This window comes from Pelobates fuscus, chromosome 7 (genome assembly GCF_036172605.1).
Source record: "Pelobates fuscus isolate aPelFus1 chromosome 7, aPelFus1.pri, whole genome shotgun sequence".
NCBI lineage: Eukaryota > Metazoa > Chordata > Amphibia > Anura > Pelobatidae > Pelobates > Pelobates fuscus.
This window is the reverse complement of record NC_086323.1, coordinates 185821750-185836475: the sequence shown is the minus strand read 5'-3', so window position 1 is coordinate 185836475 and position 14726 is coordinate 185821750. Positions and strand designations below refer to the sequence as shown.

At 39.1% G+C, this 14726-nt stretch overlaps 1 protein-coding gene across 1 annotated transcript in view; it reads left to right on the top strand.

Moving 5' to 3' along the window:
• Nucleotides 1–14726, top strand: part of LOC134568392 (dimethylaniline monooxygenase [N-oxide-forming] 2-like) — a 489265-nt gene that overhangs the window by 463125 nt on the left and 11414 nt on the right. The window contains exons 2-3 of the mRNA XM_063426968.1: nt 11506–11645; nt 13374–13562. Of these exons, the coding sequence (XP_063283038.1) occupies nt 11514–11645; nt 13374–13562 (321 nt within the window). The 5' untranslated portion in view covers nt 11506–11513. The remainder of the gene's footprint in view (nt 1–11505; nt 11646–13373; nt 13563–14726) is intronic.

Here is a 14726-nt window from a genome sequence, read left to right as displayed (position 1 = left end):
ATGTTGTGTCTACTCCTGCCGTGTCTTATACCCTTAGTAGTTAGGTCTGTGCAAAGCCTGATAGAAAATATAGCAGAGAGGAAGGCTGCTGCACAGATAATGGCGATTTATAAGTATAAGGCTCTAGATCAGGGAGAACCAATGCAGGAAGATGAGTGTTGAAGATTCACATCATAAGATAAGTCTGGTCTGGTTCATGGTAACTTGCGGTGTATGCAAACCAAGGTTAAGTGATGCCTCAAGTAATTGTGAAATATCAAGAGGCATCAAAGGGGGGAATGTGGTGGAATCTCGGTAAAAATAAATTTAGTAGGCCGAGATTACCACGTGGCATGTGTACGTGCATATGCTGACGTATCGATCAGTTGGTTGCACGAGGCAAGATACGATCAGTAGTGTACGGAGCATGTGCAAGAATACAGGATATAGTATTCCCCCTCCTCCATTGTGCTGGACAAGCCATGCGGTCAAACAGGAAGTTAATTCTTATTTGTGTTGATTGGTTAAGAGAATGTGCGGGTGGAGCTTAATATGGGAGGAGTTATGTGCCTATATAAGGAGCCTGCACTATTGTCCGGGGCTCAGAATTTGCTCTATTTTGGTGACGTTAGTCCCTCTGAGTCCCGATCGGTGATCCAATAAAGAATCTCTTCCTTCCTGAAGAAACCTGTGTCCATCTCTCTGTGCTTGGCTTCCGTCAGTTTCTCCGGTATCAGGATCACGAACAACATAGAAGTAGAGAAGTACCAACTCACAATTTAAAGAGCTATGCCCAGCTCTAGGTAAAACAGCATACAGTGGTATTTAAAGGGACTCTATAGCCAACATATAAAAGCAAGAAAGACAGGTCCCCCAGCCTTCCTTCTTGCTTTTATATGTACTTGCAGCAAAAATATTTGCGAGGCTTTTTTATATTAAAAACTTACCTCCGTTCCAGCGCCGAGCTCCCAGCCATGCCGCGCCCCCTTTTTCATCAAAATGACGAAATCGCGGGGCCCAATAGCACGCTTCTCTGAGAGAAGCGTCATCGCGATGTGGTGCGCATGCGCGGCTTCGCGCTGCACCAATCGCGTTCTTCATAGAGCGGCATTGACAGCCGCCCTATGAAGACACTCAGCGCTTTACCGCGCATGAATGCGCGTTCGCGAGCTGAGCTGTCTGACTGACAGCTCAGCTCGCTTTCTATACCCGCCCCCTCCTACTCTAAACTTTGCATGCAAACACTATATATAGAGATTTCTCTATATATAGTGTTTGCATACACACACACACACAAATTAACAATAAGGGGGGGGACCTACTGTCCCCCCCGGCCCCCACCCCTCAACGGTGGGTGGGGGCCCTAAAATTAAAAATAAGGGGGGGGCCTACTGTCCCCCCCGGCCCCCACCCCTGAGCGGTGGGTGGGGGCCCTAAAATTAAAAATAAGGGGGGGACCTACTGTTCCCCACAGCCCCCACCCCTGTGCGGCAGGTGGAGGCCCTAAAAATAACAATAGGGGGGACCTACTGTCCCCCCCGGCCCCCACCCCTGAGCGGCGGGTGGGGGCCCTAAAAATAACATCCCTGAGCGGTGGGTGGGGGCCCTAAATACAAAGGGGGGGCGACCTACTGTCCCCCCAATTGTTATTTTTAGGGCCCCCACCCGCCGCACAGGGGTGGGGGCCGGGGAGGGACAGTAGGTCCCCCTATTGTTATTTTTAGGGGGTGGGGGCCGGGGGGGGACAGTAGGTCCCCCCCTTTGTATTTAGGGCCCCCACCCACCGCTCAGGGGTGGGGGCCGGGGGGGGACAGTAGGTCCCCCCTATTGTTATTTTTAGGGCCCCCACCCGCCACTCAAGGGTGGGGGCCGGGGGGACAGTAGGTCCCCCCATTGTTATTTTTAGGGCCCCCACCCACCGCTCAGGGGTGGGGGCCGGAGGGGACAGTAGGTCCCCCCCATTGTTATTTTTAGGGCCCCCACCCACCACTCAGGGGTGGGGGTCGGGGGGGGACAGTAGGTCCCCCCTTATTTTTAATTTTAGGGCCCCCACCCGCCGCTCAGGGGTGGGGGCCGGGGAGGGACAGTAGGTCCCCCCCTATTGTTATTTTTAGGGCCCCCAACCGCCGCACAGGGGTGGGGGCCGGAGAGGGGGAGGACAGTAGGTCTCCTCCCCCTCCCCCTCAACCACTATTGTGGCCAGAAAGAGTCCCTGTGGGTTCGGGCTTCAGCTGTCAGCTCTAGCCACTCCCACAGCAGAGCTGACAACCTCAGCACACAAAGCGCGTTCACAGTGCTTTGTGTGCTGATAGCCCGTCTGAAGTATTCACCCATGCGTGAATACGTCAGACGTGAGGCCTTTTTAGGGCCTCTGAACTCGGAAGTCCCTCTGGTGGCCGTCTGATTGACTGCAACAAGAGGTGTTCCAAGCTTCCAATGTAAACACTGCATTTTCTCAGAAAATACAGTGCTTACAAGAAAAAGGCTCCGGGTAGCTGTAGCACTCACCTGAACAACCTCATTAAGCTGAAGTTGTTCAGGTGACTATAGTGTCCCTTTAATACTCCCCACATGTAGGATATATAACTGGACACTTGGAGGTGTCTCCTCAAGACTTCTTACAGCATTCCAGATAAGCATCAGCATATAAAATACATAAAAGGGGGAAAAACCCAATGGTGCAATCACGTAGGTTAACTGCAACTACAGACAACACTCAGGTCCTAAGAGTGCCAACTTACAATTGGGAGCTATAATCAGCTCTGAGTAAAACAGCATACAGTATATAAAAAGTGCTATGATATTGATGCCATACCAATGTTATAAATGTTTACGAACCTGTATGCATCAGCTGTCGTGGCGGTGCAAACATATGTTACTCTTATTATGCACAAATAAAATAAAGAATTTAAAAAAAAAAAAAAAAAAACAGCATACAGTGGTATTTAAACTCCCCACATTTAGGATATCCTTCTAGCAATGCTTGCAGTGCCGGTCTTATGAAAATAAAATCACAAGAGAGGGCCCACAGTGTTTACCGTATAAAAAATAGCAGTAAAAGGTAAAATGAAACGTACTTACAGTGTTCAGAGCAGCCACACTGCTCTATGAACCAGGCGTAGGTGGAATAATCCCCACCAGGGATTTCTTTTGTAGTACTGGATCTTTAAAATGATAAAAAATCAGCCAGGATAAAACAGCAACAAATAAAAGTAAGTGTGCAAAACGCGTTTCGCCAAAACAGGCTTTATCAAGTGTAAACAACTGATTCTGGCTATTCACCTTTTATAGGCAAGTAAAATGGCTTAAAATGTGAAGATTGGCGCCAAAATGACGTCATTTCCGCATGACTGTGGTCACATGATAAAAAAAAATAATAAGATTTTTTTTTGTTTTGTTTATTTATACACATTAAAACAATAGAACAAGTAAAACAGTAGATAATGCTCGTTTTCCCATATATTATATATAGGGACATTTGAATCCCATGCAGAACCTTTATTCAACTGAGAAGTGACATATGGTGAAAGTGAAAGTAAGCATTTAAGCTTTGAACTTGAGGGTGAAAGGTCGCGAGGTCGCGGCCATTTTTAACTGTTGGTGTTTTAAAGTGACAGGAGGTGGGTGGAGCCGGCAAATTGCAGAGCAGGGTGGGGAGTGTAGTTATGATCGCGTCCATTTGCAGGACGTGATCAGAGAGAAGAGGGGGTGGTCCTAAGCGGACGAAAGTAGGAGGGAGTGATTGTAATCACTCTTCTCATAGTAACAGGAAGGGGGATAGAAAATAGATGCAGGGAAGTGGGATGAATACGTAAGCGGCCATATTATAGTTTAGTGATGGGGGATAAGGGCAGGGTGAAATAGTGAAACATATATAAACATACAAACTTCATATGAAAATAAAAATAAATGGATTAACCCCTTAAGACCGCAGCCAAATGTACAAGTTGTGATCCAAAAAAAACCATAAACAAAACCTGGCATTTGCGCTATATGTCTGTCCAACCGTAATTCACCTCTTTCATATAAAAAGCACCCACACTTATATATCATTTTATTCAGGGGAAACAGGGCTTTCGTTTAACATCAAATATTTAGGTATGGAACATAATTTAATATGAAAAAAATATAAACAATGGGTGTTTTAGTTCTACGTGACATTTTAACTGTGAATGTCAAAATACTGTTTGCTTTTACTGCAATACAATACACATATTTGTATTCAGCAATGTCTCACGTGTAAAACAGTACCCCCTATGTACAGGTTTTATGGTGTTTTGGGAAGTTACAGGGTCAAATATAGCGTATTACATATTTCAGTTTTTTCACATTGAAATTCGCCAGATTGGTTACGTTGCCTTTGAGACCATATGGTAGCCCAGGAATAAGAATTACCCCCATGATGGCATACCATTTGCAAAAGAAGACAACCCAAGGTATTGCAAATGGAGTATGTCCAGTCTCTTTTAGTAGCCACTTGGTCACAAACACTGGCCAAAGTTAGTGTTAATATTTGAAAATGCAAAAAACTAATTTGAACGCAAATTTTGGCCACTGTTTGTGGCTACTAAAAAAAACTGAACATACCCTATTTGCAATACCCTGGATTGTCTACTATTGCAAATGGTATGCCATCATGGGGATAATTTTCATTCCTGGGCTACCATACGGTCTCAAATGCAACCTGGCGAATTTTAATGTGAAAAAACTGAAATGCAAACCTTATATTTGACTCTGTAACTTTTGAAAACACCATAAAACCTGTACATGAGGGGTACTGTTGTACTAAGGAGACTTCTCTGAACACAAATATTAGTGTTTCAAAACAGTAAAACGTATCACAACAATTATATCGTCAGTGTAAGTGCCATTTGTGTGTGAAAAATTCAAAAAATGTCACTGTCACTGACGATATCGTCGTTGTAATATAGTTTACTGTTTTGAAACACTAATATTTGTGTTCAGCGAAGTCTTCCGAGTAAAACAGTACCCCCCATGTACAGGTTTTATGGTGTCTTGGAAAGTTACAGGGTTAAATATAGTCCTAGAAAATTTAATTCCCTGAACTTTCGGCCTGGGTTGTCAGGCAGGTCCTGCAAATTGAAATTAATAAAATAACCTAATTATGTAAAATTATTACATAAATATATACGTAGAATTATATATATATATATATATATATATATATATGTGTGTGTATATATATATATGTGTGTATATATATATGTATATAATTTTTTAAATTATTTTTATTTATATATAGGTATATATATATATATATATAGTGTATATACTTATGTATATAGATATATATATTATTTCGTTCTGCATGTATTTTGATATCAATATATATATATATATATTAATTTTAAAATACAGTTAGAACGAAATTACGCATGTTTATATATTTTTTATCTATATATTTTGTATTATTTTTTGAATTTTATTTTTTAACATATTTTTATATTTATTTATTTTTTATTATATATAAATATATATATATAATGAAAATTATATATATATTTAATCAATATCATTGTATTTATGCAGCATTTAGAGCCTCTGCTTGTTTATTACTCTTACACAATGTATGTTTATATGATGCCTACTTGTCTGATCTTTTCATGTTAAAAAAAAAAAAAAGTGCCAGCTAATCTGTCACAATCTGTAATGACATGGTCAAGCTTGTTGATGCCATTGTGACTCCTCACGCTTAATGTCAATCTATGCACAAGAAAAATAAAGAATTTAAAAAAACAAAAAAACATTGCAATTATAGTTCCAACGACTGGTTGGCCCTCTCAGCCGTACCATTAGTTTGAGGATGGTATGAAGATGAAAAGGACAATTCTATATCCAACTGTTTGTTAAATGCTCTCCAAAATCGTAACACAAATTGGGAACCCCTGTCTGACACAATATTTTGTGGAATACCATGTAATCTGCCAATTTTGCGTATACATATATGAACCAGATCTTGGGAAGAATGTAACTTTTTGAGCAGAACAAATATATTTGTTTAACATTGCATGATTAATTTACTAATAATAATAAAAATAATAAATTAATGAATGCAATGTTAAACAAAATATCTTTACACCAATCAAGCCATGAGACCCGCTTTTCCCACTGTATATATATATATAAAATAACACACACACCGATGAACTGAGTGAGTGAGTGAGTGAGTGCAAATGGGATAATGTATATATGAGAAGATTATAGGCTATCTTGGTAAAAAGTCACATATTACATAATGTTATGTATTGAGAAATGCTACTTATTTACAATGCTGTTTTTTGTTTTTTTTTTTACAGTGGGTTAAATAAGAGCATTTTATAAGTGTAAGTTATTGAATAACTCTGTGAATTCAAAATTTTAGTTAAATTGTTTTTCCAATTTACCAATTTTGACATGACTTGAGTTTCAATTTCTCACAATTCACTGTTTGGTAAATAAACTCCAGTGCATATTTTGCAATAAATGGTTAACTAGCCAGAACATTTTTACAACAAATATGAGAATTATTAACATCATTAACATATAAAAACTCTGGACTTTTGGCAATGAACTGAGTTGCTGGCTTGCTGCTAAGAAAGACGGACGTAACCGCAAGGTAAAGTAAATTAAAAAATTGTAATTACTAATGATTAATCTTATTCTGTTTAAAATATATATATACATTTTTATTTTTATTTAATGCATTAATGCATACTTTAGCAGATCGCATGTAAATTGGTTTTGGCAACAGAAATACATTTACTAGAGTCCAGTTCCAAGTGTGTAGTTGAAATTTTAATTTTAAGATTCCAAATTTTGATTGTATACCATTAGCACAGTTAAGTAAATTACAAGTATGTCTATGAAGTGGCATAAATATGCCCAATGCAAAATGGTTATTCACTGCACTAGGAATTTGTGGACACTACAAGGGAATGGCAAATATTAGAGTAAAATAATTGAGCTGTCATTCTGAAGGAAGTATTAATTGTCCATGAATATGAGTTGTTTGGATTTCAATGTAAGGCTACAGTAGCTGACTTAGAGAATTTGATTACTCCAGTGAATAATCATGTTAGATTAAAATAGCAAAACTATAAAAATATCCAAGTTTAAGGTTGTTTTTGTTGTCTATTTGAGTCAGCAATTCGTATTTCTCTGAGAGATTGTATTGACAGACTGTCTTTCAGTGCCTGCTATCATTTTAGCAGCTAAGACACATCCTTTACCATTTGTGTGATAAATAGCAATAAAACACACTATATGTGTGAGAGCTCCAAGGGTTAACTGTCAGCACGATAACTATCCAACCTCACTTAAACAACAATCTGTATTAAAAGTGTAAGGTGTATATATAGGTGTAATATACCAAATGTTCATATTACTGGCATTTCTTGTGAGTAATGTGGGTAATGGTATTTAGTGCCAATATCGAAAATACCCTCCCAAATATGTTGGAGATGTAATCAAGCTGAAGGTACTATGTCCCATGTTTGGTGGAGTTGTTTGCATATTACCCCACTTTGGAATGTAGTATATACCACAATACATAATACAGGAAACATTGATTTACCCAGAAAGCCAGAAGTAGCCTTATTACATTTAAATTGGGGAATACTCAATGTTAAAAGCAGGATAATACTAACCCCTCTATGATGGCAGCTACAATTTTGTTAATGAGTCCTACACTATCAATTCATATTGTTTCCTTGAGCCAAAAAGCAAACAGAGGTGTATTTTTCTAAAGCCCTACAAACGTATTAACCCTTAATATGAAACACATGGGGTGGTTGGCAGCACTGTAACATGGCTGTGTAAAGCAAATACAAACATACAAAATGAAGCCCTACACTCAAACTCCCACTACTCTTTGGCAGCCGAAATGTTTTTAAATATACCCCATTCAAAAAAATACATGATTATGCATGCATGTTTTCATTGGGGTTATATCTACTAAATAGTGTTTGTTTTGTATTTGTTGATTTTTTATTTATTTTTTTGTCTGTGTTACTGCTGTGGAGTGTCCCTTTACATTCTGATAATTATAAATAGGTACCACTTAGTGCTTTTGAGTAAAGCCAAGTCCCAAGAAATATGAAACGAGGGAACAAATGAATTTACTCTTTTGTTTAATACTTAGAGCTAGTTAGGATGACATATATAAAAAGAACATAGTTGATGCAGAGTCTGGTTTTAATCCATAAAGGGCATAAATCCCCTAACATTCCTAAATTGTTTGGAATAACGTGCTTTAAAACATCAGGTATGATGTTGTATCGATCAGGTAGTGTAAGGGTTATGCCCACTTCACAGTGACAGACCAAACTCCCCGTTTAACGCACCGCAAACAACCGCAAACAGTCCATTTGCACAACCGCAAACTCCCCATTTGCACAAGGTTGGATACCAAGCTAGCCATGTCCCGTTCCTTGTCTTCACTGATGTCATTGAAGGTCTCTTCCTCCACCCAGCCACGTACAACACCAAGGGTCCCCGAAAAGTGACAACAAGACCCTTGTATATATATATGAGTTGCACTGGTGTGACACTGTGCCCTGGCAGGCCCTGAAACGCACACGTGTGAAGGAAACTGACTGCTATTATAGTACAGTCAAAATATTTTTTTTTTTTTTTAAATGCAAGCTATTGTGACACCAGATATGAGTGGTGGCACTGGGACCACCTTAAAAATATTGGATATCGCTAAAACTCATGATCACTATATACTTTATCTACAAACCTCTAAAACGAACCAAACTACTCATCCATCCGCTATACCACTTGATCCCACCTAGAACTAGTGCCCAGTTAAAATACTTGACTCTTACTTACCCACACTCAGTCATGCCACACACATTTCACCACTACTCTCACTGAATCCCTCTGACTACAGCTAAATTCATCTTCTACATCAGAACACTACTCCTAAGATTGGGTTGTATCCATGTCTCGGGCTTTTCATTTAGAATAGGGGCAGCTTCGGTCTCCTTCAACACTGACACTCCAGTGCATATTATTTAAAGATTGGGCAGATGGAAATCCTCAGTCTACAACTGATATATTCCTTATCCCGAGAAAGAAATGAGGAAAGCTTTTAAAAGTTTGGCTTTGTAAATTTGATGCAATAAGTGTGTTTTTCTTTAATACCTTTTCACCCTCTTTGCATGAACCTGATTTACATATATTACTAATATGTTTCTGAACATATATATTATATTATTCACTCACTCACTCACTCACTCTCTGGGCCAGCCTAAGACATCATGCTGCCAAGGTCCAACGATAAATTGCTATGGGGGATAATGTATAATAAACACAGGTTACTGGCTATTGGGGGGATAATGTATAATAAACACAGGTTACTGGCTATGGGAGGGATAATGTATAATAAACACAGGTTACTGGCTATGGGAGGGATAATGTATAATAAACACAGGTTACTGGCTATGGGAGTATAATGTATAATAAACACAGGTTACTGGCTATGAGGAGGATAATGTATAATAAACACAGGTTACTGGCTATGGAGGGATAATATATCATAAACACAGGTTACTTGCTATGGGAGGATAATGTATAATAAACACAGGTTACTGGCTATGAGGAGGATAATGTATAATAAACACAGGTTACTGGCTATGGGAGGATAATGTATAATAAACACAGGTTACTGGCTATGGAGAGATAATGTATAATAAACACAGGTTACTGGCTATGGGGGGATAATGTATAATAAACACAGGTTACTGGCTATGGGGGGATAATGTATAATAAACACAGGTTACTGGCTATGTGTGGATAATGTATAATAAACACAGGTTACTGGCTATGAGGGGATAATGTATAATAAACACAAGTTACTGGCTATGGGAGGGATAATGTATAATAAACACAGGTTACTGGCTATGGGAGTATAATGTATAATAAACACAGGTTACTGGCTATGGAGGGATAATGTATCATAAACACAGGTTACTGGCTATGGGGGGGATAATGTATAATAAACACAGGTTACTGGCTATGAGGAGGATAATGTATAATAAACACAGGTTACTGGCTATGGGGGGGATAATGTATAATAAACAGGTTACTGGTTATGGGAGGGATAATGTATAATAAACACAGGTTACTGGCTATGGGAGGATAATGTATAATAAGCACAGGTTACTGGCTATGGGGGATAATGTATAATAAACACAGGTTACTGGCTATGGGGGGATAATGTATAATAAACACAGGTTACTGGCTATGGGGGATAATGTATAATAAACACAGGTTACTGGCTATGTGGAGGATAATGTATAATAAACACAGGTTACTGGCTATGGGAGGGATAATGTATAATAAACACTGGTTACTGGCTATGGGGGGATAATGTATAATAAACGCAGGTTACTGGCTATGGGAGGATAATGTATAATAAACACAGGTTACTGGCTATGGGGAAGATAATGTATAATAAACACAGGTTACTGGTTATGGGGAGGATAATGTATAATAAACACAGGTTACTGGCTATGGAGGATAATGTATAATAAACACAAACACACACAAAAAAAATGAATGCAGCTTCAGAGTTAATCTAAATTGTATGCTGTCTAGGAAGTCGGAGGGTCTGGGAGGGAGGGTCTGCTGCTGATTGGCTGGAATGTGTCTGCTAACTGTGAGGTACAGGGTCAAAGTTTACTCAATGATGACGAAAAGGGGGCGGACTGAACATCGCATATGTTCGCCGTCCGTGGCGAACGCGAACGCGCGATGTTCGCCAGGAACTATTCGCCATCGAACCGTTCGGGACATCACTATTCATCAGTATTGAATAGCAGAAATAAACTAGAGCACGACTTGTTTTATTATATAGAGTAAAACTCCATATGAAGAATATAAATTCATAAACGATAAATATTTGTCTTTCATAGTTATATACAGTGGAACCTCGGTTAACAAATCTAATGCGTTCTCCGGGACGTTTTGTATTGCAAAAAATTTGTAAACCAATTAATCTGTTCCGGAGGTAAAAACAAAGTCAAAATGAGCTGGCATAGAAACCAACCCACAATGCAGAACACACAGTAAAAGGCATGCAAACGACGAAGCTCAGCTCCCTACCTTTCCACTGCTTGAGAAATGCACCAGAAAAGTTCCAAAAAGTCCCAAAACTGCTGCAAAAAAATTCCAGAATGGCTCCAAAACTCGATGCAAAAAACACTCGAACACCCCAACACTCAATGCCATGTGCTACACACAGACTCCAGCATGCACAGGGGCGGCGCTGTAAACCTCCCAGGTGCAAGCATCCTGGGGAAACTTCAGGTTCATATTGCAAAACAAATTCATAAACTAAGGCATTATTTTTCATCGGATTTTCATTTGTAAACCGAAAATTATGTTAACTGAGACGTTTGTAAACCGAGGTACCACTGTATGGGTTTTAGAAATGTGCCTGTAAACCTTTCATCCCCATGATCCCTTAAGAAACTCATAATTTTCTAAACTGACATGATTATCATTATATATCGACATTTTAGGGCAAGATGAGTAAAAAAGTGGCTATAATAGGTGGTGGGGCAAGTGGACTAGCTGCAATCAAGAGCTGTCTAGAAGAAGGTTTGCAACCAATATGTTTTGAGAGAAGCTTTGACGTTGGTGGAATTTGGAGATTCACAGTAAGTGCATAGTATATGTCTTAAATATATGTCTCGTTGTGGGCTGTTGGAGGGGGGTGGAGCCAGGAGCTGGGGGACATCGGCCCTGGGATAAGGTAAGTAAAAATATAATTTTTAACCCTTTATTCACTGGGGAGGAGGGTGCAAGGGAGGAGGGAATGCAGAGAGAGCTATGGTGCCCTAGATTTGGGATATGGAAGTTACATAATTGTGTAAGGAGTTTGCTTTAATTCATTATGTTTTCTATATTTTCTAGATGTCCCTGCCAGTTATTAGACATACCCTCACTTTGATTTGCCTTCCAAATAGCTCCTTCTATTAGCCTTTTAACTGGTTGTTTATAGTTATCACATCACATTCCAGTCCAGGGACTTCAGCTAATCCACTCCTCCTCCAGCCCATATGGTCTTTAAGTAAGAGAGAGTTTGTTTGTATATGTTTGTGTGTGGGTGTATGTGTTGACTGTCTTCCTGTGACTTTGTGTGTGTGTGAGACTGTCTGCCTGTAACTGTGTGTGTGTGACTGCCTGTGACTGTGTGTGTGACTGTCTGCCTGTGACTGTGCATGCGATTGTCTGCCTGTGACTGTGTGTGTGTGTGACTTCCTGCCTGTAACTGTGTGTGTGTGTGTGTGTGTGTGTGACTGTCTGTCTGTGACTGTGTGTGTGTGATTGCCTGCCTGTGACTCTGTGTGTGTGAGTGTCTGCCTGTGACTGTCTGTGTTTGACAGTGTGCCTCTGAGTGTGTGTGTGACTATCTGCATGTGACCATGTGTGTGTGACTGTGTGCTTGTGATTGGGGGATGCTGCCTGTGACTGTGTTTGTGTGTGTGACTATCTGCCTATAACTGTGTGCATGTGACTGTCTTCCTGTAATTTTGTGTGTGTGAGACCGCCTGTGACTGTGTGTGTGACTGTCTGTCTGTGACTGTGTGTGTGATTGTCTGCCTGTGACTGTGTATGTTTGTGACTGCCTGCCTGCCTGTAACTGTGTGCGTGACTATCTGCATGTGACTATGTGTGTTTGACTGTCTGCCTGTGATTGGGGGATGCTGCCTGTAACTGTGTTCGTGTGTGTGACTATCTACCTTTGATGGTGTGCATGTGACTGTCTGCCTGTAATTGTATGTGTGACTGTCTGTAACTGTGTGTGTGACTGTGCACGTGGCAATGTGCCTGGGACTGGACTCTAAAGACTGTTGTTAATTTTGCTGTGTAAAAAATTAATTCTATTCTAATGGGCCGAGCAGAGGCTTTAGAGGGAGAGGCATTTTTTTTGGGAAGGGGGCTGCAGGGGATTTGTGGAAGGGGTAAAACGGCAGGCAGGAGAGGGGTTGCCAAATGAAATTACGATACAAATCTATGCATGATCTATAGTTATTTTCCTTTTGCTCATCATATTTTTGGTAGAATAGCTTTTTAACATTAAGTTGTGTTACTAAATGTCCTAGAAGTCTGCCATCTGATCTGTTTATTTCTTAGTAGTGCATTGAATTTCTTTTTTGTCTCTAAATTATAAACAAATATGGTGTGCAACAGTTATTTGTTTTAAATTACATTTGTGCACCAGCATTAATGTATTACTTTGTCTGATTTGTGTTGCTTTTTTTGGATGCAAAATACTAATTTTTGCAATATGATTTATATTGTAGGTTCACATTATATAGTAACAAGTCACTAATTTTCTTTTCACCATTTTTCATTGTAATCATACTTTACTTATTATACAGGATGATATTGAAGAAGGAAGAGGCAGTTTATACAGCTCTGTGGCCACCAATACCTCCAAAGAGATGATGTCTTATAGTGATTTCCCTATGCCAAGTGATTTTCCTGTATATCCACATCATTCAAAGATATTGGAATACCTCCAACTTTATGCAGACCATTTCAAGCTACGGAAACATATACAGTTCAATGTAAGCAAAAACTTCACAAACCAATTTAAAATCAATAAATCTCTCTGTAGTTATTAACTAAACCTTAATTTTCATGATTAATATCGAAAAAAATGTAATATTTAAAAACAAATTTTGTTTTTGGTTCTTTCAATACATTTGAAAGTCAAGATCCTCTCTGTCCACTCACCCCAGTGGTCCACGTTTTAGTAAAATTCCTAATGGAAAATATTGTGAACCTCCAAAATGTGTTATTATGGGGTATGCATCAGCACAGGATGGAAAACCACCAGTCAAAACTAACACTGTAACATGATTATTAACGTAGAAGATATTGTATTGTAGGTTCTTCCACAAGAAACAAATAAAGAGGGTGTTGGGAGACATTCATTGAGTCAAAATCATTATTTAATATATTTTAGATAGCTGAGAAAATACAAATAAAAGTAAGTTATTTATTTTCTTTATTCTGATAATTTGGAAAAAATAATAGAGCTTAAAAAATATTATTGCATTTCTTTTTACTTTATCTGAATTATTCGTATTTACTGTCGCAAGTTAAAAAGCTTCTAAATATACCCCCATCTAAAATCACTTTTGAATATTATATATTTTAATGTCGTCATTTACAGTAGCAATGATGAGGGTATGTTATCTTATGTGACATATCTTAAATGGGCCACATAATTAGCCTTATCTTTGTATAATATAATTGTAGTTGATAGGACTTTTAAATGCAATAATACATTTATTTTTGCTCCCAATGTGAATGGGCTATGCTCACTGCTCTTCATGTATCAAGCATTAACAAGCAGCAGCACAATATCCACAATGTAGGTAGCATAATATAAAGTATGTGAAATACATTGATCAGCCTCAGCATCAAACCCACTGACAGGTGCAGTGAATAACATTGATTATATCATTACAATGGCACCTGTCAAGAGGAGGAATATATTAGGCAGTAAGCGAACAGTCAGTTTTAGAATTTCACGTGTTGGTAGCAGGAAAAAAGAGCAAGAGAAAAGATCTCGGTGTATTTGACAAAGGCCAAATAATGAAGGCTAGACAACTGGGTCAGAGTATCTCCAAAATAGCAAGTCTTGTGGGGTGTTTGCGGTATGCAGTGGCTTGTACCTACACAAAGTGGTGCAAAGAAGGACAACTAGTGAACCGGTGTGAGGG